We start from the raw sequence: 26,290 nt of genomic DNA on the forward strand, positions 1-26,290 counted from the left end.
AATAAGGATAAAATTTCACTTAATATAAATTATTATGCATCCTTCAAATGAAAATAGAGATCAAAACTAGATTAAGAGAAGTTTAAGAGCAGGAACATAAGTTAATTTGATATTTTTTTCTCATATAAAATCTTTCTAGATATTTAGATAAGTGCTTTTTAAAATATCAATAAATACCAATTCATGTATTTTTTTTCCACATCATGCAATTCACACTCTAAGTTCAATACTGAGTAAATCTAAATAGCTTTGACTTTTTCATAGAAAGTAAAATAATAAGGTATGTTTTACATTGTTCAATGATATGGTAGCAAGAAGAATGTTATATTTGAATCAGGGTATATATTACTTTTAATTTTTGTGGACAAATAATTTCAAATATAATTTTAAAAGACCAAATCAACATCACAGATTCAGATTTAAATAAACAAAAACAAACACAATGAAACATCTAATAAATAGTTTTATTTTAAAATGATATGACATACTTGCTATTAACATATAAGACATCACATGCCCTAAGAAAAAGCCCATAACCTTAATAACTGCCCTTTTTTGCATATTAAAACACATAATCAACATCAAATTATTTTTCTTATTTGGCAAGAAAAATAAAAAGCACGATGAGGACCGCAAAATAGAAACTCTCAATATACTATATAGTAATAATCCATCTTTGCTTTCTTGTATAACATTTGTTCGGAGCCTGGCTAGGAAACATGAAGATGGCAGTGGGAAAATAAGGCTGTTTATTCCCAAAACACAGGAGAATTACTAAAACTTGGAGCAAAGGAAAATACTGTCTGCTGCCCATATTTCCTTGAAATAAAATAATAATTCATGGTAAAATAATTTCTAAATAGGCCACACTCTTATGTGCCTGAAATTGCATGGTTAAAAAAATAAATCAAACATCTGTGAGATGCTGAACAGCCAAAAGAGACCTATGTAATTATGGCATCTCATTCTGAGGTTGATTCTAAATTCTTCATTCATGACCTGTGAAAGACTTCTCTTGTCCTTAAAGTCAACATTAAGGCATGCCAAATTTCCTATAAGAAAAATTATTCTAACAATAGCTTTGGATAATACAGTTCTATAATTATAAAACATTCTCCTAATACATATACAGACCTGAGTGGACATAAAGTTACACACTAACAAATGTAAACCACAGGAATACTCTTAAGTATAAGCCACAGATTTTTGAAATCAATTTTACATATTTAAAATAACATCTTACTTTTTACAGTGTCAGTGCACAAATCAGGCAAATTATTTCCCAAGGCTTCTGCCATAAAAGTTGGAAGGAGAGAATATTCTAGAATACTATGAACCATAAATTGATATAGCTGAAAATCAGCTGAAAGATAACGACATGTTAATTTTCTTATGAACCCTTTATACTGGGAAAAGCCAGTGAGAGTTCATTATAATTCTTTTCATTGTAATCATTCTTTATGCCCAATTCTGGGAAAGGTCAAACCCCATTACAGAGAAGTATAAGGATCTGTCTTATTCCTTTGTCACAGTGGAACCTAGCTGGTGGTATTAAATCTTGCTGAATAGGTGAACCACTGGTGAAGGTTGTGAATCTCTTTTGTCAGACCACATTTTTGTGGTAGCAGTAATTGCTGCAATGGAATCTGACCTTCAGATTGAAAAACCTGCTCCTAATAAATATATAGAACATTTTTTTCTTTAACTTTAGATGATTAATCCAGGTAAGGTTTTTGCATATGCCTGTCATTGCACATATTAAAGATGAAGGCTGAAATGTTCAAATGCTCTAGCCTAGAATTTCTGCCAGTCACAAAGAAGTAACAAAAAGTAGAGCCACTTGGGTTCAGACCCTAATTCCTGATATTCAGCTGGCATAGAGCTCACTCGATCACTATCCTTACATTGGGGAGCAAAGGGAAGGCACAATTAGTAGGGCAGTCTCTTTGTCTACATTTGCACCCCAAAGGACATGTGCCAGCATTGGTCCAACTGGGTCCCCGAAACAAGTAAGTATCAGAGGGATGGACTCAGATATATTAAGCAGACAGCAAAGCATATGATTCTGATATCAGGCAAGTCTCTAGTAAGTATAGAACCAAGGGGCATAGTAGTCATATGGATAAAAGCACCATGGCCACCAAGAATTCCATGGTTCCAAGCAGTCCTGTACTCCTTTAAACTATAAATCAGTTATTAAATGGGGAGAGCCTAGAGAAAAGACATTCTTCCTACAAGGGGGTCAGTAGGTGGTCTGCTTCAGGGGCTCTAAATGGCTAGAAAGGACCCTCAGCTTTGCACAGCTCTATCACAGTTTAAGGTGCTCTAAGAAGGAACTGTTTATTAAAGTCATTAGGAGGATTAAACTGTCCAAAAGCAGCATGTAGATCCCAGTAGTAATGGAGAAAGTCAGCTTTCTTTCTGGTACTCACCCCTCTGGACCACACTGCTGAACAATGAGCTGCTTTCTTTTAAGACTAGGAAAGTGACTCAGTTTAGTTTTTTGAAACCTGATAAAAAGTTAATTAGCATGGACCTCTGAAAAAAGTTGTTGTTCCAGGTCTAGCAATAAAAACCCTCATAAACAACAACCAGCACCATGTTCAAGAAGATAGATGTAAGGTCATAATCTCCATGAAGGATCCAAGACCAACAACACCACAGCCTATCATCGGTTCAATGTCTACAACATTTATCACCTGATCTTGCCTAAGTACTTCTAAATAAAGACATTTAGAGACAAAAACCTCTTTATCAGGTTGGAAACAATAGAGTCTAAAGTTCAGGGTTTTTTTGTTGCCGTGACTTTAAATTCAAGTAATCCTCATCTTGAATTCAGGCACTGATAGGATGGACTAGAGCTACACACCTGAATACTGGAGGAAAGCTGATTAAGGCAGTTAGCTGAACTGGGGCAACACAGCACTAAAGGAGACACCCAGATGATTTTCTGAATTGGTTCTTCTTGGAGTAATGGTCTGCCACCACATAAGTAGAACCTTAAAAGAGATGTGTCCTATATATGAACAGATGTGCCCTATATATGAACAGATTTAAATAAGTAAGCATTAATTATGATATTTCAATTTTAAAATTTTAAGGAAGGAAAGGAAGAAATATATTCTGACTTGTTAGGTCTTTCCTCATGCATATCTTTTCCTAATTGGGATATATAGATAGATATAATAGATAGGAAATATATGTATCCCTATCTATATGTGTGTGTGTGTATATATACATAAGAGAGAGAGATCCTTTAGATCACATCAGAACTATATGTAATTTGGTAGTGCTGTAAGATTCATTAAATGTTTCCCAATGAAAAGCTTTGGTTTTTTTTTCTCCTTTATCCAGTTTTCCAGAATTGAAAAACTTCCTAACAGTTGATTCTCAAATTTGTCTTCCTTCATGAACCGAAAATCGGGCTGCACATTAATTTAGTTTAGTCTGCAATTTAGCTAATTAATCATGTTTCACCAATAAATAAAACAAAACTCAGCTGATCCCACTTAGCTTCTAAGAACAAGCATGAATTTTTTTTTTTAACGTATTTTTTAAAAAGACACACAACTCGGGCGCTTGGTTAGGCGACTGCCTTTGGCTCAGGTCATGATCCCGGGGTCCTGAGATTGAGTCCCACATCGGACTCCCTTGCTCTGCAGGGAGCCTGCTTCTCCCTCTTCCTCTGCCTGCTACTCCCTCTGCTTGTGCTCTCTCTCTCCCCCTCTGTCAAGTGAATAAAATCTTAAAAAAAAAAAGACACACAGCTCAGACCTACTCGCCCAGTCAAGGGTATCATTAACTTATTGCCTCAACTTCATGTAAAGTGGGTCCCTAAGGAGGCTAGAATCTGACAATTCATAAACCTTCAGAAAATGAAATTTATACTGCTGTTAAGTCAGCTTCAGCACAAACCATGACAGGAGAGTCACAGTAAAACTAAAACTTTATTCAAAAAGCAAAAAGAACTAGCAACAGATAACAAAAATCATCTTTATATTCTCCCAATTATTTCCAAATTGAGCTATATCTAGCTTCCTCTGATGTCCATATAATTTCTCATTTTTACCTAATAATTCTTTCATATGCCTGCCCTCTCTATTTTTACTATCCTCTGATCCTGCCTTTTTGCATTTCATCTTAACCCTTAGTAACATAGTGTACCTAACTCATCAGATGAATCTCTGACAGCCACAAGAACTCATCCACATAAATATCCTGACTCACACACTCTGCCAGCCAAAGTCATCCACGTTTTCCACAATCCTCAAAAACTACAAAAACTTTAGACATTGGAATTAGGCTTTAGAATCTATAAAGAAATTTGTTCTCACTTCCCATCTCTGCCCTTCCACCCCAAATTCTGAGTTCCAGTCCTCTTTAAGAATGACCCCACTGATGAAAGTTAAAACAACTCTTACCATGGGAGGACGGATTTACCTCAAAGATTACTTGCAAAATGCAAGCTATTTCTGAGGCTGCATTTCCTACCCCTTTCTGAACCATAACCGTATAGAGACAGGGTGTTAGTATGGACTCTAGGTTTGTGTTTTGCAAAGCTGTGACCACTTTGCTCATCATGCCTCTCATCAAGCAAGTTTAAATGTCATGAGGCAAGATTTCACGGTTACTGAGGGCATGGATGAGGAACTCAGAATGATACTTATGGGGCGCCTGGGTGGCTCAGTTGGTTAAGCATCTGCCTTCGGCTCAGGTCATCCATCTCAAGGTCCTGGGATGGAGCCCCCCCCATAAATAAATAAAACCTTTAAAAATTTTTAAGAATTTAAAAAAAAAAGAATGATACTTAGACCACTGTTAACCAACTGAGCCACCCAAGCGCCGAGTTGTATGTCTTTTTAAAAAATACATTAAAAAAAAATTCATGCTTGTTCTTAGAAGCTAAGTGGGATCAGCTGAGTTTTGTTTTATTTATTGGTGAAACATGGTGTTTTGGTGAGGACACAGTTCCCACTGAATCACTGCGTTTACTCTCTCTCTGTCACTCTTCTAATTTTTTGGCTATGGGCTTAAGGACTGCTGCCATCCTGGGGCAATGGCTTGTTGCTTGGCCTAGAGAAGTGAAACCAACTTCTAGGCACAGTCTCTAAGAGTCTAGCTGCAATTCTATTGCAATTGTATTTCTCCAAACAACAAAACATCACCTGGGTGTGTGAGCCAGTCATGACTCAGACCTGCCTAGAGGTTTATATGTCTGGAAACATATTAAAAATGTCTTATGCTTTGCCTCTCTGGTGTGAGAACCAGGAAAGACTTCTAGAGCCTAGGTAGCCAGTCTGATGGCTAAAGCACAAATGGAAAATGAAATTTATATAAGCAACTAATTTTACTTCATCTAGAGAATGGGCATGCAACACTGGCTAATATCTGGCACTACCATTCTGGGTTAAATTCAGATTGGTCTTATAATGATTTATATTATTTTTCTTTTACTAGAAAGTTTATTCTAATGACTTAGTTACCACTTCTGAGCACAGGAATAATTTTAAATATAACAGATGTGTTTTTGCATTTTTTTAAATAATCAACATCCTCAAGCTTCAAAATATTCAAATTCAAAACCCTATAATGTTGAGTCAAATCAGATGAAGAAAAAATTTAGCAAGAGAATGGATAAGCACCTTTGAGAATTAAAGGTAAGCCTTAATATGTGATTAGTGCTTAAGTTCCTTTTCACAAAATAGGTACCTAATTGATCCTACTGTGTGTAGGACCTACTAATGTCCACAGAATAATTCCCCATACCATGTAAAAGAAATCATTTGTACACTGGTTGTTAGAAATATTTTGCTATAGAAGTGAAGTAGAAGCTGATGGCCATTATAGATGAATTAATCTCAGTTCTTTAGAAGGACAGATGTAGCTGGTTGTAGTTTCTTAATGCATCTTACATAGCTTTTCTTCTAAATAAATAAAAAATACATCTAGAACAAAAACACTCACTGGCTGTTGGTTTGGGAAATAAGCCTTTCTTGCCAAGCAAATAAACTGTACTGTTAATTTTAAGAAATGTGGGTTGTTTGTTTGTTTTCATATAAAATGCTAATGCAGACTCTCAGTAGGCTCACAACCAGAATTAACTCTGTCCATCAAGAGCATCTTCCTCTACCAAGGACAGTTCCAGGGTATTTTCATTAGCGCAGGTCTTCATCCTAAAGTTGAAAGAACCATAGAGTTTTGCGGACTCTTTGGAAGAGGCAAACCTGTTGCGACGATATAGCTCCCCTTTCCACATAGACATCATTAGCAAACAGGACAAAACGACCCCCCCAAGTGTGAGCAGGCAGAGTCCTGCAATCACACAGCGGTCCAGGTGAGCCCCCAACTTTGCACTCTCCCTCTCCAAGCGTTCCATCTCCCGGGCCGCCACGGTGTTGGGATCCACAGTCACTTCCCGTGGGACAATGTAGGAGATGATCACCAGCAAGATGCCAGTGACCAAGAACAAGATGGCACTGATGAACCCATAGTCTACTGACTTCCCTGAAGACGTGGCTTCTGAACTTAGATCATCTTCATCTTCAGATATCAAGGATATGGCAGCCTCATGAGACCACTCATTTGGATTTCCCCAGCCAAGGTCTCCCAGATGATTGCTCCCTTTTGCTGAAGGGGAGCACTGGTTCCTTTGCTCTAAGTTGACATTCTCATCCACACAGGTGAAAGAAGTTTCTAATTCCTGGCTGCAGCAGTTGCAGACTTTCCGTCCTGCCAGTATTTGGTTGTTCCCTGAGTTGAGAGGCCCTGGTGGCAAGGAGTCTGTCTGAATAACAGTGTCTTGCAGAGAGGAGGAGGGGGATGCTGGAGAAGGGCTAAGATTAGACCCTTCCATCTCAGCTGCTCTTGGCGTCGACATACCGTGTCTCTGGCAGCAGAGAGCAGCTTTGACGGCTGCTGCATCTGCCTGGTCACCAGGAAGCCCTCCTGAATGCCAGTCCACAGCATCACACAGGACTGCCTGGCTGCTCCTCTTCTCAAGGTAGTGGAGCTCCATCGGAGTTAGTCAGACATCCCCCATCGGCTTCTGAAAATTCTGCCAAAAACCACACAGGTAAGAACCCAACAGGACCTAAGGCTGCACTACCAGGAGTATCGCTCCTGGGGTCCCCATCTCCTGTTCAGCCACAGTTGTTACACTTCCAGCCCCAGTTCCCCCTAAAAGGGGTACAAGAAACGAGAGGAGACCTAGTGGCAAGAAAGTGTGAAAAGGGCAAATCCTCTGACTTAGCAGAGGGACTGACACTGAGGAACTTAGGTCAAGGCAGAAAAGGAGCACAGAGGAAGTAGCAGTGTCTCTGAAGGAAGCATTGCCGTCACCAAGCCAAATTTATCCAAGGACTCGCACATTTCTGTGACAGGATCCCTCAAATAAGAAGGCAAGTTTCCTGTAGAGAGACACAAATGAGAAAGGCAGGGACCTTTATTAGCAGAGCTGAGATTTTCTGGAAAACCTGGGGAAGCACACACCTCTCAACAATTCAGTTAAATTATGTTTACACTATCTTTAGTTCAGAACTGATTCTAATACAGATTAGCTTTAGAGCATTACCAGGGATGAACAAATATGTCACCGTCAGCTGGACTCTACTGGCACTAGAGCTCAGCATTTTGACTGAGTAGCTCGGAAATGGGTAAAAGACAGCTGGCCACCTACATCCAATAACCTTAGTCACACAGCCCTGTATGTACAAGACCCCATGCTTGTTCATTGTACTTTCATTTTCAGCCCTTGCAGCTACATGATGCCGGCTTGTTCTGGACCCAGAAGTATGTAGACAATGCGCCTTACTCTGTGATCCCTGCCAAATACCATGGGCCAGCCCACTCCACTCCCCCTCCCCCAAACACACTTGGTCTAGGTGCAGACCTGCTGCTCTTGCTCATTGTGTCTGAATGGGTCTGAGTTCCTCTCCTTCTGTCCACTTGGCTAACAAACATGCATGGGAAATTGACCATCCAGGAGAACTGACAGGGTGGCTCAGTCGTTAAGCGTCTGCCTTCGGCTCAGGTCACGATCCCAAGGTCCTGGGATCGAGCCCCGCATCGGGCTCCCTGCTCAGCGGGAAGCCTGCTTCTCCCTCTCCCTCTCCCCCTGCTTGTGTTCCCTCTCTCGCCGTGTCTCTCTCTGTCAAATAAATAAATAAAATCTTAAAAAAAAATAAAAGACACAAACTGACAGTAAAAGACAAATTATAAACCCACAGAGTCACAGTTCTGTTGAGGTAAATGGGTGAGAAGCTATTAACAGAGTTCCAAAATTACCTTTGGAACTTTGCATCCAGACATGCCCTTACCCCCATGGCAGCATGGGACCTTTCTGTGATAGAACTTTGGGTTGAACAGAACACTGTCTGCCTGCCTCTCTCTGCCTCTGCCATCCTACCAAGGAATAACAACTCACTTTTCACTATCACCAAGTACAGCAGTTTCAAGCAAGGGCCCTTTTTATTTTGCTTCCAAATTCCCAGCAATAGTTGATTTAGCCCATGGTTCAGGGGTTTATTATGCTCAAAATCCACAGCTCCAGCAGCTGGTAACCCACACAGACCCATGAGTAAGGCTTACCTAAGGTCTACCTAGCAACTCAAAATATGGGAGAGGGAATCCACACGTTTTCTGCTCTACGTTAAAGTTGTTTTGTTATTTCTCTCCTGTTACCGAAGTTTGTAGCTAAAACAGAAAAAAACAAGTGCAAAGAACATACAACTAAACCAGAACTTTCCTTTAGCAAGTGGACACAGATCCCTACAGCCGGATCCCTCCATGAAGGAAGTGGTGATACGGATTTGATCAATTCCTGAAATGAAAAATCGTCTCGCAGTTTCCTCAGACATGAGGTGCTCTGATTAACTTTTGGCACAATTAACTCATCACGTTGGACTACTCTGGATAAAATCGGCAGGGTCCCTTATGGGACTTCCAATTTATAACAAAGGGGGAAATAAATCTCCACTTAATTCTCTTCGCCTGCTTCTCTCTCTCTCTTTAAAGACAGACTCCGCTCGTTCCATCGGCGATATACTCGCTACACAGTCGATTCCCTTTGCAGCTCCATAATCCGGGGCTTCCACCCTCAGTAGAGAATGAATAATCCCATGGGACCAGCTAAAGGCTCTTTCCTTCCGTCTCCTGCCTCTCATCTCTCTGGTTAAGAGGGAGGTTAATGAAATTGCACCTCAAAGCAAGGGGACAGCACTATACCTCCTCCCTCTGCCATTGACTAAGAGCCTTAATATCTGCACTGGAACTAACTAATACGGGCGAGGCTGGTCTGGGGGAGGCGACCTCGGGATCCGTCCAGCGCGCCCTGTGCAGGGAGGGCGCGCAGCAAGCGCCGGGCAGCGGTGCCTCCTGCGAGATCAATTCATCCATTCCGGGTGAACCTCAAGGCACCCGAAGTCGGGCTGCGTTCGTCAAATACCCCGAGGCAGGGCAAGCACCTGGGGCAGGGAGTGGGGACGCGCTCCGCCGCTCCGCCAGGCTCCCGGGGTCTCTCCCTCGCCCCAGCGCCTCCTCCCGGTCCCGCTCTCCGGCACTCACCCCTGCCTTGACCACCACGTGCGGCTCGAGCACCGCACTCGTTCCTGCGCCGCTCCTCGGGAAAGTCCCCCGATTCCCAGCCGTGGCACTTGTAGCCTCAGCGCGCCGCTGGGCACCACCGGGTGGGCAGCGCCTGCTGTGCCGGTTGGGAGGGGCCGGGTGGGGCGTGGCGCTCCTTCTTGCTGAGCATCCCGGGAGATGTAGTCCAGGGGCGGTCTCCCTGCCTCCCCCACCTTGTTTTTTCTCTCCTCCACGCTTTGCCCTTCCTGAAGACGTTGCGCTATATGTCCGTACTCCTGATTGGCACGTTAGAAGAAATCGCTGGATCCTAAACTCAGGGTTGGGTCTTCCAGTCTCAGGTATGGCCACAGGATTGTGGGGGAAGGAGTGTATATTTAGTTCCAACACTGTGCCAGGCAATATGCATATTTTGTCTTATTTAATAAAACAGATCTTCGAAGTAGATTTTATTAATCTTCATCCTACAGATAAGGAAAGAGGCTCAGAGGAATTAAGTGTTTCATCCAAGGTTACAAAGACAATAAGTGGTAGCTAATAAAGTTTATTCAGAAATATGCTCCCAAAGTCATTGCCTTGCCCGCAAAATCAGGAGAAATATGACCGTTGAGGGATTGTCCTGTTTGCCTATGCATCCCCTGTGCCTAGCCAAGTGTTTAGTATCTGTTGAATTATGAATAGTAATGACGCAAAATAACAACAGTTAACATAAATAACACATTATTGCCAGGTTCTCTTCTAATCACTTTAGATACATTAACTCATTTAATGTTCACAATTAATTTTTAAATCCTATAAAAATTCTCATTTTTATAGGTGAGGAAACTGAGATACAAAGAAGCTGAGTAATTTGTTCAAAGTTGTACACCTAGTACTCAGCAGAGGTGGGTCATGAACTCCACAATGTTCTAAGCATTATGTAAATTGAGTGAATGCAAGAAAGACCAGAAAGCAAGAAAATAAAGGGTTGGGAATAAAAGGAAGGCTGTAGGTGAAGCTACTGAGTTATGACTCCCAGGATAGAACAAAGTAACTTCTTTGGGTCACTGACCTTTCTAACCATAGTGGATTGCAGCAGCCAACAGCCAAAAGGAATGTGTGGTTTGTGTATCATCTCCAAGTTTTCAGCATCGCCTTTGGGACTATTGTGGGGTTATTGATTGTTTTCATCTAAGGGAAGCAAAAGAAGGGCTATAATATTTATAACTTTTTGCTACTTGTGAGTAGCTCACATAAATTCTGTGGTTGCTGGCTTTCAAGTGATAAATAAATCTCCTATAATGACGACTTTGTTGGTTTTCCTTTATATTGATAGAATCCATAGTATCGTAGTTCCAGGGACTTCACAATCCAACCCCTTTAAGATCTTTTTTCCCACGACTCCCTTTTAGCCAGTTAGGCCCACTTGTTGATAAGCATGCCATGTGTATTGTGCTTTCTTCTCCTTTGCTTATTACTCTGTTCTCCAGTGAGAATATCCTTCCTTCCATCCCCTATTCCTTCCACCCTTTGAGGACTGTCTCATCAGTCCATACCTGCAGGGGTGCATTCTGTTTTTAGTACTTTATGTTTAAAAGGGAACACAAAGACACCATAGGGTATCTAGAAGAGAGCAACTGAGAAGTTGAAGAAACTTAAACCCACGTTGGACAGGAAGACACTGAAGGAACTCGGGATATTTAGTCAGAGGAGACTTAGTGGAAACAAAAACTAGCTTTAAATAATTTAAGGTTTATAAAAAAGAAGAGGAATTATATATCATGGTTAAAAGTGGTAAAAGCAGAACCAGTGACAATAATAGCATTTATTATTCCTGATGCATTCTCATCTTTAATTCTTACATCAATTCTATAAGGGAGCATGTATTATTGTACCCATTTTGCAATGTAGAAATTGAAGATCAAAAAAGTGGAGTCTCTATCCCAAGGTATAAGAACTAATAACTGTCAGAGCCAAGATTCTAACTTGGGCTGTCTGATTCCAGAACCTGGATCTTTTCACCACCACGCTATACTGAGCAATGCTTCACAGCAGAGCCTACATAGGAGACGATAATATTTATTGCACTGGGATAAACATAAGAGGTTTCTCACGACCCTAGTTCTGGTGCTGTGACTACTTCAGGCCCTGCAGGATAGCTAGAAGGGTCAAGGGAATAAATAAGCCAGTACGTCATAATACAATGGAGCACCTGAGGATGATGGACACAGGGACTGGGAAGCTTTGGATAGCACTATCCCACTTAATAAGGAGATGGATTTGGGGCTGATTATAAGGAATAACATTCTAAGAACTTGAAATAGGATAATCTTATGAACGTGAATTTGGTATTACTAGAGAAGATAAAGAAAGAGCCATTTATTAGTGATGTCATGGAAAGGGTTCATCCAGTTGGATTAGAGGGCCTCTACAGTTTCCCTGCTGAAGTGATTCTAAGTTACATCTCTTCCATGGATCCCTTTTCCTCAAAACCAGACCCCTAAAGATTCTGCTTCCTATGAACTCTACTAAGACCTGTCAGCCCTCGTATTTTTTATATTCATCAGCCACTGCCTTGTGACATTTCTTGTATGTCTAGATAACTACTGCATATTATTCAACTCCTCACTTCGGTGCCTAAACCTCTAGCAGCAATTGTAAGCTCCTTCAGGTCAGTATTCATATATTAAATGTCTTATTACCTTCTGCAGAAAGTGCAATATTTCTGTTGGATAGAGTGAGGGAAAATGAACTGATTCTGGAGATGATTATCTGTCTACATGATTGTCTCTCATGTCCTATTTCTATACATAGTACATTTGACTGTCTACATATTAGTGACCATTAAAAAATATCAACTCTGTGCCACACACTACAAAATTTCATTCAAAATTCTACAGAAAAAGAATAAATGTAGACTGACTGAGCTCCTGTAAAGAAAAGCTCTGCAAAAACTATCAGTTGCAGGAATAACTTCATCTCTCTCTCCCCTAAGTCCATGTCTAAAACTTTCCTCAAAATCTGACCCAAGAATCTTTTTCAAGAGCCCTTCTTGTTCAGCATCACCAATTTCTTATTACCCTTCTAATTGGCATTCTAGTGGCATAATACATTTCCTTTTATATAGCCGTTTTACATATATAGAATTATTTAATTTATATTTTATACTGTTTTCTATGTGGTACCTCTTCCCAGATAAAATTTAAGTTCCTTTAGAACCAATATATTCTTTCTATAATTTTGAAGCAACACATGAGCATGAAACAGCAAAATATATAGGCAACAGAGGTTCCTCAATATGTGCTTATAAAACAGTTGACACTATGATATTAAAGTTTAAGTAATGATTCTGATCTTGCATAGTTTTTAAAATGTCACCTTTTTTTTTGTTTGCTTATACTCTGTGAGGTATGGGAGGAGCAATCATGATTACACTAAGTTGATCAATGAAAAAATAGATTCTGAGAAGTAATTTTACCAACTGAATCAAGTGAAGAGACTTGGAACAATCAGTCTCTTATAATGATGACTGCAGAGAGGATGCCTTCCAGTTTTCTCTCTTCAGCAATAACAGTAAGAACTGATTGTAAGTAAATATCCTTCATGCATTCAGAGTTATTAGAAGAGGGTAGGCTGTAAGAAGGTAAGAAAGACATTTTTAAAATTGGCTATGTAGAGACTCAGTCATTTAATAACAATAATACAAGGAATATGATTTACTTTGTGCTCCAAAGCTGGGACTTCTGAATGATGGAAGAGAAGAGTAAAAATGACCAAAATTTAGAGTAATGATCTCATTTACCAACAAAATTCTAGGAACAAAAAAAGTAATATTAAATTTGAAAGTTTCCTTTAAATAAGAATGCTTACAGTGGCCAGGCAGGCATGTTACTTAAATTAATAAAGCACTGGATACAGACAGTTGGGGTCAGGGAAGACTGCAGCCAAATTGAGAGCAAGTGCTTCTTCCTAAAGGGAGCAGTATCCCCTAACTGCGTTACCTGATTTTTGTCTTGAGTGAATTCCGGTATCAATAAAAGTCACGTATTCCAATTTGTATTCAAAAATTCAAAATATTTTAAATTTTAAATTTAAATTTAAAACAAATTTAAACCTGCATGGGTCAAAGAAAACATAACTACAGGAAACATTTGTTTCCAGTAATAGGAAACTAGGTGATTTAGATCCATCCTCAGCAGTCTAGAAAAGCTAGACAAAATGTATAAAAGTCATGTGCTTGAAGACATGCAAATTTAACAAGACAGAGAAAAATTACTGGGCCAGAATCTAGAGAAGGAGAGAGGCTCAGAGACGCAAGTCAGGAGCTTGGAGCTTCCTTTTACTTGGAGATGTTAGATAATTACAGAGGGCAGAGTTGAGAGGCTAAGGAGCTAAGGAGAGGGGGAGTTGAGGTCCTGGGCCTACCAAAGAAAAGAATTGTAGTGAATCTGTTCCATTCCTTAAACTCTGGATTGGAATCCTGAAAGGTTGCATGCTGGCTAGCAGTATGAGCCAGAAGTTAGATAGACCCTCACAGGGAGCACACATCAGTTTGTTAAGATGTCAATCCCTAAAATTTAACCAAAGTGATTTCAAAGTGTTAGGACACCAGTTACTTGGCAGAGGCAGCATTCTCTGAAACAAAAACAAAAACAAAACAAAACAAAAAAAACTAAGCATTATCTCAGACCAATTCTACAAATAATTATGCAAATATACAGACTCAGTAAAAAATAACCATGAAAAAAGGTCACATACTGTATAATTTTATATGTATATATAAAAAACATTTTCAAAATGACAAAATTATAGAGATGGAAAACAGATTAGTGGTTGCTGTGGGTTAAGGATGGTGGGGGGTGAGGGTGTGGGTGTGACCATAACTATAAGGGGTAGCATGAAGATCTTCATGGCGATGGAATAGTTCTGTATCTTGATCATGGTTCTGGTTACATGAACCTAGGCATGTGGTAAACTGACAATTTTTTGGTTTGATATTCCATATAGTTACATAAAATGTAACCATTTGGAGGAAACTGAAGTGTACACAGATCTTTCTGTAGTATCTTTGCAACTTTCCAAAAATCTATAATTTTAAGATAAAAAGCACAAGAAACAAAAAACCGAGCACATCAGAAGATTAGATCACATGCATGAAAGCAAACAGAAACATAAAGCAATAGAAATGACCAATGGGAAGCCTCAGATATTGGAGAATTATAAATAGCGATGCTTACTGTGGTCAGTGAAATAAGACAAAATTTAGAATTTTGCCAGGGATCTGGAAGTGAAAAATAAAAAACAACATAATCAAAATGAAGAACTCAAAAGATAAGAGATTAGACACAGTGAAGAGAAATGAGTGAATCGGAGACAGATCAAAGTAAAACATCTCAAACAAAGCACAAAGAGACAAAGGATGAAAAATAAAAAAGTGAAGGTAAAAGACATAGAAGCTTAGCAGTCAGGTTTCAAGCAGAAATTCTTGTGTCCAAGGAGTAAAGTTTTCTCTCTCTCCTTCTGGAGGGAGAGGAGAAGGAAGCTTTCTCTTGCTCCTGTAGATAAGCAGACAAAATCAATTTTTCTGATTCTCCCCTGTGATACAGATTTTGAAGTTCATATACATAGGACATTTGATTTTGCTGTCATGATATTGTCCCAGGAGTAAAAATTGCAGTGTTGGGAACCACATGGTCATTACTTTCTTTTTAAGTGAAAAATGATACTCTGTCTCTAATCCAAATACCATGTGCACATTCAGGATAAAATTAATAAATATGATTTAAAAAAATAGTAAGGATGGAGAAAAGAAGCTAGCCACTAAAAAATTCTAATTGTAACTGCATTATTCCATTGATATTGAGTTAGTAATGAGGCAAAACTGTACCAGAATATTTTGGGATATTGGCAAAACAATGAAGAAAAGCAAGAATGTGGTTATGATAAATGTCAAGATAGAGACTATTTTGCAAGGGATGGAGGAAATAGTGATTTGGAGAAGGCAAAAGAAGAGGCTTGTGAGGCATAGCACTGTTCTATTATTGACCCAGATGTGCTTACATGGGTATTCTCCTTGAGCTAAATTATTGGAGGTGACTCTTTATTTCATGCATTGTTCTGTGTGTAGCAGATCATAATAAAAAGATAAACGTGCCTTTGGAGAGGATTCAGGTTTCAAGTGCCTGCAATTCTTTGCATTAAGAATTTATATCAATCTAAGGATTTGTTCTATCTTAAGAAGAGCTTGAAGATGGTTTCTTCTAGCTTAGTTTCACCTGGCATATTGTTATGCTTGGAGGGTGGGCGAGTATGCAATCCTACAGTACCCGTGGTACTGTACTACCACGATCTTTTCCGTGGGGGAGGGGGAGGGGCAGATGGAGAGGGAGAGAGAGCCTTAGGCAGACTCCATGCTCAACAGAGAGCTCGGTGCAGGGCTGGATCTCATGACCCTGAAATCATGACCTGAGCCAAAATCAAGAGTCCACCGCTTAACTGACAGAGCCACCCAGGCGCCCCCTGCAATGGTCTTTATTGTTGTTTATTCAAGAAATGTTTCAAATTCCTTTCACTCTCTCCTTGTCCTTTATCATATTCCTTTCTAGAGACAGGATCCAGTTTATTAGCCTATCACTCCACTGAAATTCTTTGCTCAAGTCGTTAATAACATTCAATAATTCAGCCACTCGCTCAAGTATTAATTGAATGTCAAAAGTTCTATGCTAAGTGCCTGATGTAGAGTAGTGAACTGAATGGATACATCCCACCTTTCAAGGAGTTTACAATCTGGTGGGGGATGTGTCAATTTAACAGACAAGTATAATGCCATTTCATCAGTGTCCTGATTGAGGAATAGATAATACAATGGGGACATACCTAACTCAGAATTGGCAGGTCAGAGTGGACCCCTGTATGATACAATATCTAGGTGAGACACCTACAAAAAGAAATTAGCCCTTTGAAAAATGAGGTAGCATGTTGAAGAGTGGGTGACAATTGAGAAGTGAATTACTGCAACTGAAGAAAATTAAATATGTATACAATATGAAGTGTGAGGGGAAGAATGTCAAGTAATGATATTGGAAGTGTCAGTAGAGGAAAAATCACCTTTGGACTGTCAAGTAAGAATAAGGTGTGTACAGGACTTAATTCTAAAAACAGCAAAATGCCAATGGTGGCTTTTAAGTAGGAGAAAAATAAGATCATATGTGAATTTTAAAAAGTTCATTTTGGGGAATAGATTGAAGAGGAGTTAGCCTAGTGTAATCAAATAGTTTATAATAATCATCCAAGCAAGAGATAATGACAGTGAAATATAAATATAAAGATATAGATAAGTTACAAGAAAAAGATATATCATGCAGTCATTGATCAGAAGGAGGCTGAAGCAGCTATAGTAAAGTGGGCTCCAGAACAATGAATGTGACCAGGGATAAGAGAAATAATGATGAAAGTTCCAATTCATCAAGAAGACACAACAACCACAAGTGTGGATGTACTCCCTACATCTCTGTGGGGCCACAGTTGCAGTTGTGCTGAATGGAATGTATGTGGAAGTGATATGTATTAATCTCTGGGAGGAGGTAGTTAAGAATCTGCTGTTTCTGTCCATTTTACTCTTCATGCTATCTGCAATCTCTGTAATGCTAAAATGACCTTGAAGCCACAATGTGACAGCAGCCTGGACTGCTGAATCACAGCTTAGAGGAGAGCCACTTGATCCATATCAGACTCAGACGTGAGCACAACACAAACTTCTATCGTGGCAGTGAGGTTTTGAGCTCATTTGGCACAAGTTAGCCTTCTCTCCTTAATTTCTGTGGGCCAGAAAGGAGCTCAGAAAGTGGACAGAAAGAGTCTGGTTATCTACCTATGTAGATAGTGGTTTAAGCAATTATTGTGTTTTGCTTTTCTTTACTATCAAGGAGAATAAAAGTTTTATTTTAGATTTTTCATATCATCCTTATTATTATTGCTAATCTTTTGAGTGATATTATTTCAGTCCTTAAACTGAGTTACCTTTCTACCTGAGTTTCCTTCCCTCATTTTCACTTTTTTTCCTATAAAATAAACATGCTTGAAAAGCATAATAACATTCTATAACTGTATTTCATACTTTTGAATATATGTCAGAGGAATAACCAAGTTGGATTCCTGTAAATATATAAACATGGATCTAGAGTATTACTTACTTCAGTGTGTTTTATATATATAATATTAGTTTTTATATATTAATTTAAACATAATAAGTATATGTTGTATGTAATATTAATATTTATATTAGCATAACTAAATATCCCTGGAAGAAAGGAGATTCTACTTTTTAAAAATTCAACAAGTGTTACTATTTTAGTGCTTCTGAGACCCTTTAACTGGCTAATGTATGATTTGACTCTAAGGGTAAGATATGTTTTCAGTTTTCCTAACTTTATAGGATCATGAGTCTTATTTTTCACAAAGCACCTTTTAGGACTATTGTTTTATAAAATAAACTTTGAGATACACTGCTTTTATAATTTTTATAGTCCTATCAAATAAGAATATTTCCTATTTTGATTCACATTTTTCAAGGCCCTTTATGGTTCAACTCTGTTATGCTACTGTTGGAGACCCTACTTTAATAAGTGTCTTAGGTGGTGGTTGTGCTTCATTATTTTTTTCTTATGTTGTTAAACTTTATGGTATATGGTTTGATTTTTTGGTATTTTATTATTATTGTTGTTAGTATCAGTATCAATTTTCTGACTCTGTTTGGTTCTTCTTCTATATATCTCCTTAGCCCAGTCTCTCATCATCTCTTGCTTGGACTACTGCAATTATCTGATGCATAGTACCTGAAAGGAACATAATAGTACTGCTAATTTGACTATTGTGAGGAAGAATTAAATAAAATGTATGCAAAGTACTTAGTGTTTGACACGTAAATGATCCCGTAAATGTTAAAATATTATTATTTTTAGCTATTAATTTGCTTTTCAGCTGTTTCCATTATGTTGTTGAGTCCATCTCTTAATTTTTAAATTTCAACAATTATGTTTTTCACTTCCTCGACATTTAATTGTTTTCTTTTTTGTAACTATTTGTGCTATTTCTTATTTTATAAATCTAATGTCCTACCTTAAATCTTCAGGGATGTTAATTATATATGTTTTCACATTTATAGCCAATATCAATTTTGATTGCTCTTTTAAGTACTTTTTAGGTATAAGGTCTTCAATTTTGTCTGTCTTTCATGGGATGTCTTTCCTTGGATATTTATGGTCATTTGTGTTGTGTTTACCTTCACAGTAGAGATTGTATGCTGGATTTGCTGCTCTGTCTCTTTTGGTAGGTTCCTTGTAGTGGCTTCATGCTTCTTCAGTCATGTCTTACCTGCTTTTCATATTTTAGAAATTTCTCCTGATTTCTGCCCCACTGACAGTCCTACACATTTTTTAGGGACGCTTAGTTGTGAGAAAGTTCTTCATGACTTGGCCTTTGCTAACTCTTCTTCCTCACCTCCCAGCATACATTCCAGCTTCATAAACTATCTGTAATTCACTGAATATTTCCAGCTGTACTCATAGCATTCCTTTTCCAAAGCTGCCTTTTCTACTTAGACTTGCTGCTTCTGAATTTCACTCCCTCAACTTGTCAATAGAGGTCAACTCCGCTAGAGCATGGTTTTCTCTGTAAAATTCTTTAACAACGCTTCCCCACCCTGGGTAGAATTGACCACTATTTTCTTTGTATCTCATTCTAACTCAGCTCTTACACACCCACCAGAGCACCAGTAATAAATATCTTTATTTGTCTATATGTGTGACAAGGAAGAACATTAGTCATAACTTAACCCCATGGTCTCCAACTTTTGCTTCCTTTCTAACGAGGGCAAATGTCAAGGAATGTCTTTCAATTTGCTGAGCTGGGTGATATATGAAAGTGCAATCTGGGAAGCTGAGAAAGATTAAATAGTGCTATATAAGGAAAGAGGTGGGAGAGGCAAATCCCAGAGTGAGAAGGAGGCTGAAATCAAACACTGAGAGGCTGGAAGACAGGGACTTTTGAGGAGGAGGGATAAAAAAAAAAATCACACACAGTGAAAGGAGATTAGGGAAGATTTTTTTGTGAGTAGGATAGGAAGAGGAAAAAGAAAAAGGTTGGGTAAAAAGTTTTCTGTGCAAGTGGATTTTCAGGTCCTCAAATTCTTGAGCCCAATATATTTCAAGAGTTAGGTGTTTTATTTGTTTTGGTTTGATTTGGGTTTTCTTTTTTTTTTTTTTTTGTAGTTTAAAAAGCTAAAACTTTGCATATATAATATATTTTGTAACCCCAGTGGGATCTGGGGCAGCACCCTATGGTCAAACACATTAATATATTTTTCAGCAAAAAGTATAAATATTCACACTAGTTTGGATAAAGAAAGAATGTAAATAGCCTTTCATAAGTACACATTTGGTTTTGCTGCCACATGAATTGACTACAAATTAGTAAAAAAAAAATAAAAACAAAAAGAAAAAAAACACCCTTTTTGTTTTGAGTTTATTGGATTTCAGAATCATGACTAAGCAATTGTTGCCCTATATAAGCCTTGCCTTCACCTCCCTACCAGATCCTCCTGTTCTTACCTGGGCTCATCCATGTGTCCATGGTCAAATGCTGGGTCACGGATTGGGCTAGGATGACCTGAGCTGCGGTTGGCTTGTCTCTGTTCTGCCTGGTCTCCCATGATTCAGCCAACGAGACCAGGCTAATTCACAGGGTGGCAGCAGGGTTCCAAGAGAATGAGTAGAAGAACACAAAGCCTCTTGGAGGCTAAGCTCAACACTGTCATGTGGTCATTTCCAACGCATTTTTTTTTTAAATCAAATCATCAGCTTAGCTCAGATACAAGGGATAGGAAACCAGACTCTACCTCTTAAAGTGAGGATCTACAGAGTCACATTGCTAGAGTTGTAGAACAATTAGGATCATTTTTTTGCAATCAAGCTGCCATAACAATAAAATGCTGAGTCTGAACCTCAAGTGGGAATGGGTGAGAATTGATGTTATCTAGATCCAGTCACATAGTCACTGGTCGCCTTACCAATTTCAATTTCCCACCATTCTATTTAAAACAGTATTTGGTTTCCCTCTGAGTAGCCATCTTTCTCTTTTGTGTAGAAGCTTTGTGGTTTGGGGAAATTGACTCTACCCTCTGCTCAAGGGTACAAATCAATAAATTTATTCACATTCCCTCAGTTTACAGTGATTGGCTAGGGAATCAGTCCTAAGCAAACACGGGACTTCCTTAGCCACAACTGGCCAGCAATAGTCCAATCAAGGTAAAGTGCAGGATTTTGATCAATGATTGAGGATAGAGGGAGTATGTAGTCCCTATTTCTGCTTGGAATCACTGATAAGTTAGCCTATGGATAAAGCTGACACACAGGAAGAGGGAAGAAGCTAAAGAATCACAAAGATATGGAATGAAAGTCAAGGTTAAACTTCTAAATTTCTTTTAGCCTTTGATCTTCTTAGTAACTTGAGTCAACAAATCGCCACCTTGAGTTGGTTTTTCTAATACCTATGAAAGCATCCAAATGTGACATATTTTCATAACTTTTTCTATCTCATTAGACTTCTTGAGGTAGGTACCAGGTTGAATTTATCTCCTGTTTGAGCATAGCGCCTATCTCATGAGTGTTCTAAAATAAGTGTGTGGTTAAGAGCCCTATATTATCTAAAGTCTGTGGAAACATAGTTCTCCAGTATGAATAAAGTGGAAGCAATATCTATAAATAAAAGACAAAAGGCAGTAAGCAGAGCCCAACTCAGAGGGCTCAGTTCATATTTATAAATGAATGTATAAATCAATTGATAAATGAAAAACTTTAACCTGAAATCTAACATTTTGTATAGTTCTATTTTGCTACAACAATATATATAAAAAAAAGTTACAAATAAATGCCTTTGGTTAGAAAAAAAGAAACCTAAATACACACACACACACACACACACACACACACACACACACACACAAGCCTCCTCTAACCAAAAGAAAGGAAATGTTCCAGAAAGGGTAATCCAGTCATATTTTTATGGATAGTGGGTTTCAGGATAAGAATAAGAAAAGGAAAAATAAACAACAGAAGAATTAAAGAACCAAGTTCAAAGTGAAATATCATGAACATGTCAGTTCCACAAATAGTAGTCTAATTTTGTAAAATATATAAGCACGCTAAGCCTAATTCTTTAAGTCCTTATTAACATTTGATTTCAGTGCTCCTAGGAAAAGGGAATTTGGTTATTTGGCAAGGAGTGTTGTGAAAATTAACTAGCATGGATGCTTGACTAAAATGAAAACCAAATAGCAGTGCAAAATGTTAGTTCTGTGAGACAGAGCCAGAGATCTTACATGGTAAGAATTCTGTCTTCCTTTGATCTTAGTGAGAATTAGAACGTAATGTATGTCTCAGCCTGCAAGATAAAACCCATCCTTTATAAAATCAAGACAAAGTAACTTTAAGCAGCAATAGAAATGAAGGGTAAATATTGGGGGAAAAACACTATAATGAACTGTGAAATGTGTAACGACAGAGTCTGTCCCTGTGCAGAATCAGTGTCACATTCACATTTGTTAAGCTATGACATCCGTCTATCAAAAATACTTTACAAATAATTAAGTGGATCATTATAGTATTATTCTATCTTCCTCTCACTGTGGGAGCAGACTAACTCATTACCAAATTCTCTTAACTCAACAGAGTCCTCATTTCTATGTTTATGCATCTATTAAAGTCTTACACATTCCTCACAGTCATATCAAATAAGAGTATTGCATAAATTTCTTCAAGACTTATGATTAGGATAATAAAAACAGATGCTATCTTCAAATAATACCAAAGAAGATGAAATTACAAATTTCAAGTACAGGACTCTTTGCTCATCTATAATTGGTGACTTTTTTAAAATTATGTTATGATCTGTACATCACATTTATTGCTTGACACATTAATGAAGTTTATAGAGCACACACACTCCAGTTAAGTACTATGCTAGATTCTGGGAATTAAAAAATAGAGATTACATATGATCAATATCTTTACTTTCAAGTTTTTCCCATGTAGTACAGGCTAGCTTGTAGAAGGAACATTTCCTTATTTTTTTCAAAAAAAAAAAAAAAAGCCAGAGAAGCCCCAGTGTTTTAGTCTACAATTGTTCCTGTGCAGTAAAAGTCTTACAGCCCATTTGCCTACTCACAGGATGCCTTAAATATCTCTGGAACTTAACCCAGTTGCTCAACTGAATCACTTCAGGTACCTGGCATTCTCTTAAGTAGAAGGGGTTGGTGATCTCTCTTAAACTAAATTCCTCTCCCTCTGTCTTCTCTCAACAACAGTGAAAATCTAAGTTCTCTTTGGGGAAAGATGGGAAGAAACTACCTTAAAATAATCAGTAACTTAAGCATTCATTTTATTCTCAAGCTAAACCAAAAGGGAAATAATTGGTACATTTTGTCATAGAAATTATAATGAAGTAAAAGACTCCAAAGTAATTCTCCTTCCATCTAACCGTGAACTAATAGTGAAAGACATTGTTACAGGCTTTTTATCCTCATAAATATTTTAAACTTCATGACCGGATGTGCTTGCTGTTTCTCTTAATTGAGCTATGAGAATCCAATCACTGGAGTGGGTTAGCACTTCTGACAATCTCGAGGGGTTTTCCTGCTATCTCTGCTGCCCCTAAAGAAACTGACTTTCAGTGGTTTGACCATTTGGAGGAGGGGTATGTTGATTTCAAATTAATGCATATTTTCAGACATTTGTGTAAATGTGGATAATATTTTTTTAATCTTACTTTCAGGAGATAAAATGATTTATATTTGGAAATGCACGATCCATCCAGAAATGTGTGGGTGTCATAGCCGTGTATCTCAGACCATAAATCTGTTCTCTCTCACTCTTAAAAAATAAATTGAATATGAATTTTTACTGCTTTCTCTTGAGTAACTTAGATGTTGAGGAGCTTTAGTCTTACTTCAATGCTCTCATAATCCTCTGCACCTATCCCTGAAATCATATTTACTACACTATTTGTCAGTTCAGTTCCTAACTTCCCCACCAAAATGCAAGCCTCCTGTACAGCAGAGAATATAGCTTATTCATTTCAGTATCCTCCGTGCCTAGCAGAGTGTAAAACAAAAAAGTCAAAGCATATTAAGGAAAGAAGGAACAAAATATAGAGGAGGGGAATATGAAGATCATATTTTAGTTACATGGTAGGAGATGGTTAGAAATGTTTTAGTTAATGTGGTAGGAGATGGTTAAAAATTCTCTATTGTAACATCTACTTGGGAAAATCATGATATTTGTTAAAGCTTAACGTGGTAGATTTGTCCAGGAGAAAAAAAAAACACTCAGGAATAGAAAATAATTTCAAACATGTAACAGGGTGGGACTAATTTTAGTAAACTTTTTAAAAGCACAGGGTCTCAAAAAGGCTATTTATTATCATGTCTCTAAAATACTACAAAAATGACAATATGAGCTGGAGTTGTAACAATTTGACCTTAACATTTATACTTCTTGTGGCTGGTTAAGACAAACAGTCACAAATTTTTTGACTCAACCAAAAAGTGGGATCTATGACCCCTCTCCTTGAATCTGAATGGAGTTCTGTCATGTTACTATCCAATAGAATGCAGGAAAAATGACACTGAGTGACTCTCAAAGCTAGGTCAAAAATGGCTCTGCACCTACCATCTTGTTTACTGTAACACTTGGAGCTCTAAGCCTCCAGGTAAGAGATCTGACTACTCTGCAAACAATAAGCAGGAAGCCTATGGAAGTGCTCAGTGGGCATCCCAGCTGACTTAGCAAACCATTTTCATCATCTGCCTTCCCTGTGAGTGAGCCATCTGGGACATTCAGTCCCATTGAGCATTTATATACCTGTAGCCCAGCCATTATTTGACTGCATCTGCATAGAAGACCCCAAGAAATGTCCAGCTGAGCCCTTCCTGAATTTCTGACCACAAGATTGTGAGCAAAATAAAATAGTTGTTTTTATCTACTAACTTTTTATTTTTTATTTATTTTTTTAAAAGATTTTATTTATTTATTTGAGAGAGAGAATGAGATAGAGAGAGAGAGAGAGCATGAGAGGGGGGAGGGTCCGAGGGAGAAGCAGACTCACTGCTGAGCAGGGAGCCCGATCCCGGGACTCCAAGATCATAACCTGAGCCGAAGGCAGTCGCTTAACCAACTGAGCCACCCAGGCGCCCTATCTGCTAACTTTTTAGAGTAATTTGTTACATAACACTATTAGCCAGAACACTCTAATTATGGAACCTCTAATCAAGACCTACATAAAGCAGTTGGCAGGTCAGGTAAGACTATGTTTAATAACATTTTTCAGACATGAGCAAAATTAAAACGATTTTGCTTTAAAATTTTTGAAGGAACTGAATCTAAATAGTTTATATTAGTGAAGGAGAATAGCTAAGTAAATAAGAATATTGGTCACATATACATCATTTAATGAGTTAGAAATAGTTGAGTATTTGTCACAGTTTATTGATTAGAAAGCAAAGTTAGATAAACTTTTGGTTAGTCCATTGAAGAGCACACCTCATCTTTAAACATTTGTAAGGTTCATCATCGCAGTTACAGTTGAGATATATATGATGGACAACTAAGAAGAAAAACAGGGAAAACTGTCAGAAAAAAAACAGGTAATATTTTAGACAAAAGTCAGGGAAAAATGCTATTTCATCCATTAAGCAGAGATTATATAAGTAACATAAAACAAGGACTCCTGACAATGGTCCTTATGTCATAATTCTGGGACAGATATTCTAAAAGAGATCTCATATGGCCCAAAAGGAAGAAAAAAAAGAATTAATCCTCAAAAGGAGAATCCAATGAATTTTTTTAAAGCCCCAGAAAGTCTTTTAAACAGTTTTAAGAATGGCTGAGGCTTTTTCTTTTTATAAACGGCAGTTTAATGTAGAGTTTGTGGTAATCAACAGGTGTTGAAAAAACCTCCCCTTGGCAATCTTGGATCTTAAACGTCTTTTGAAGTTTGAGTAGCTCACAATATGGCAGTCTAGAAATGAATGTAGTGCGGATCTTTCCTTCTGGGGGGACATTAATTCTGGGAATGAAAGTTCAGGACATTTAGTTTATGTGAATTGGCAGAAAGCTAATGTTCTCTGGGGAAATTTTAGTATATTGGCAATAATTATAATTGTCATAGCTCAGGTTTTATTCATAGCATGTGAGAAGAAATGACATTGCAAAGATATTTAAAGCACTCTCAGGCTTTTGCCTTGCTTCAGTCTTTCTTACTATCTATTCTCACTATCTCTCTCTTCCTCTTAACTCTTTTCAGTTTCCTTCCCTGATTCTTTGAAAATAAAATTTTATTTTTATCAAAATATTTTATGCAAAGAAATATTGACAAAATTTAAATGCAAATAGTGTTGAAAGACATAAATACGACATTCACTTTTCCCCTTGTCCCGCTCCCTAGAGACAACTGCTTTCAACACAGTGAGCTTATTATCAAGATATTTATCACCATAATTTAAAAAATAAACATATACTGGGGCACCTGGGTGGGTCAGTCAGTTAAGCATCTGACTCTTGATTTCAGCTCAGGTCATGATCTCAGGGTTGTGAGATTAAGCCCCACGTCAGCCTCCACACTCAGTTTGGGATTCTGTCTCTTCCTCTGCCCCACCCCCCTTAAAATAAATAAAAAATAG

General features: G+C 38.1%; 1 protein-coding gene across 2 annotated transcripts in view; it reads right to left on the reverse strand.

The window, feature by feature from the left end:
- Window positions 1-487: 487 nt before the first annotated feature.
- Window positions 488-26,290, reverse strand: part of TMEM74 (transmembrane protein 74) — a 34,761-nt gene continuing 8,958 nt past the window's right edge. The window contains exons 2-4 of one of the 2 annotated variants that reach the window (XM_073893106.1): window positions 10,631-10,749; window positions 9,562-10,043; window positions 488-7,406 (exon numbers count right to left, since the gene is read on the reverse strand). In XM_073893106.1, coding sequence (XP_073749207.1) covers window positions 6,098-7,015 — 918 coding nt within the window. In that variant the 5' untranslated portion in view covers window positions 7,016-7,406; window positions 9,562-10,043; window positions 10,631-10,749 and the 3' untranslated portion in view covers window positions 488-6,097. The remainder of the gene's footprint in view (window positions 7,407-9,561; window positions 10,044-10,630; window positions 10,750-26,290) is intronic. The other variant, XM_073893107.1, reaches the window with a different exon arrangement.

The sequence above is a fragment of the Callorhinus ursinus genome, unplaced genomic scaffold (assembly GCF_003265705.2).
Source record: "Callorhinus ursinus isolate GAN/ISIS: 27379988/994484 unplaced genomic scaffold, GSC_fseal_2.0 scaffold5, whole genome shotgun sequence".
Classification (NCBI taxonomy): Eukaryota; Metazoa; Chordata; class Mammalia; order Carnivora; family Otariidae; genus Callorhinus; species Callorhinus ursinus.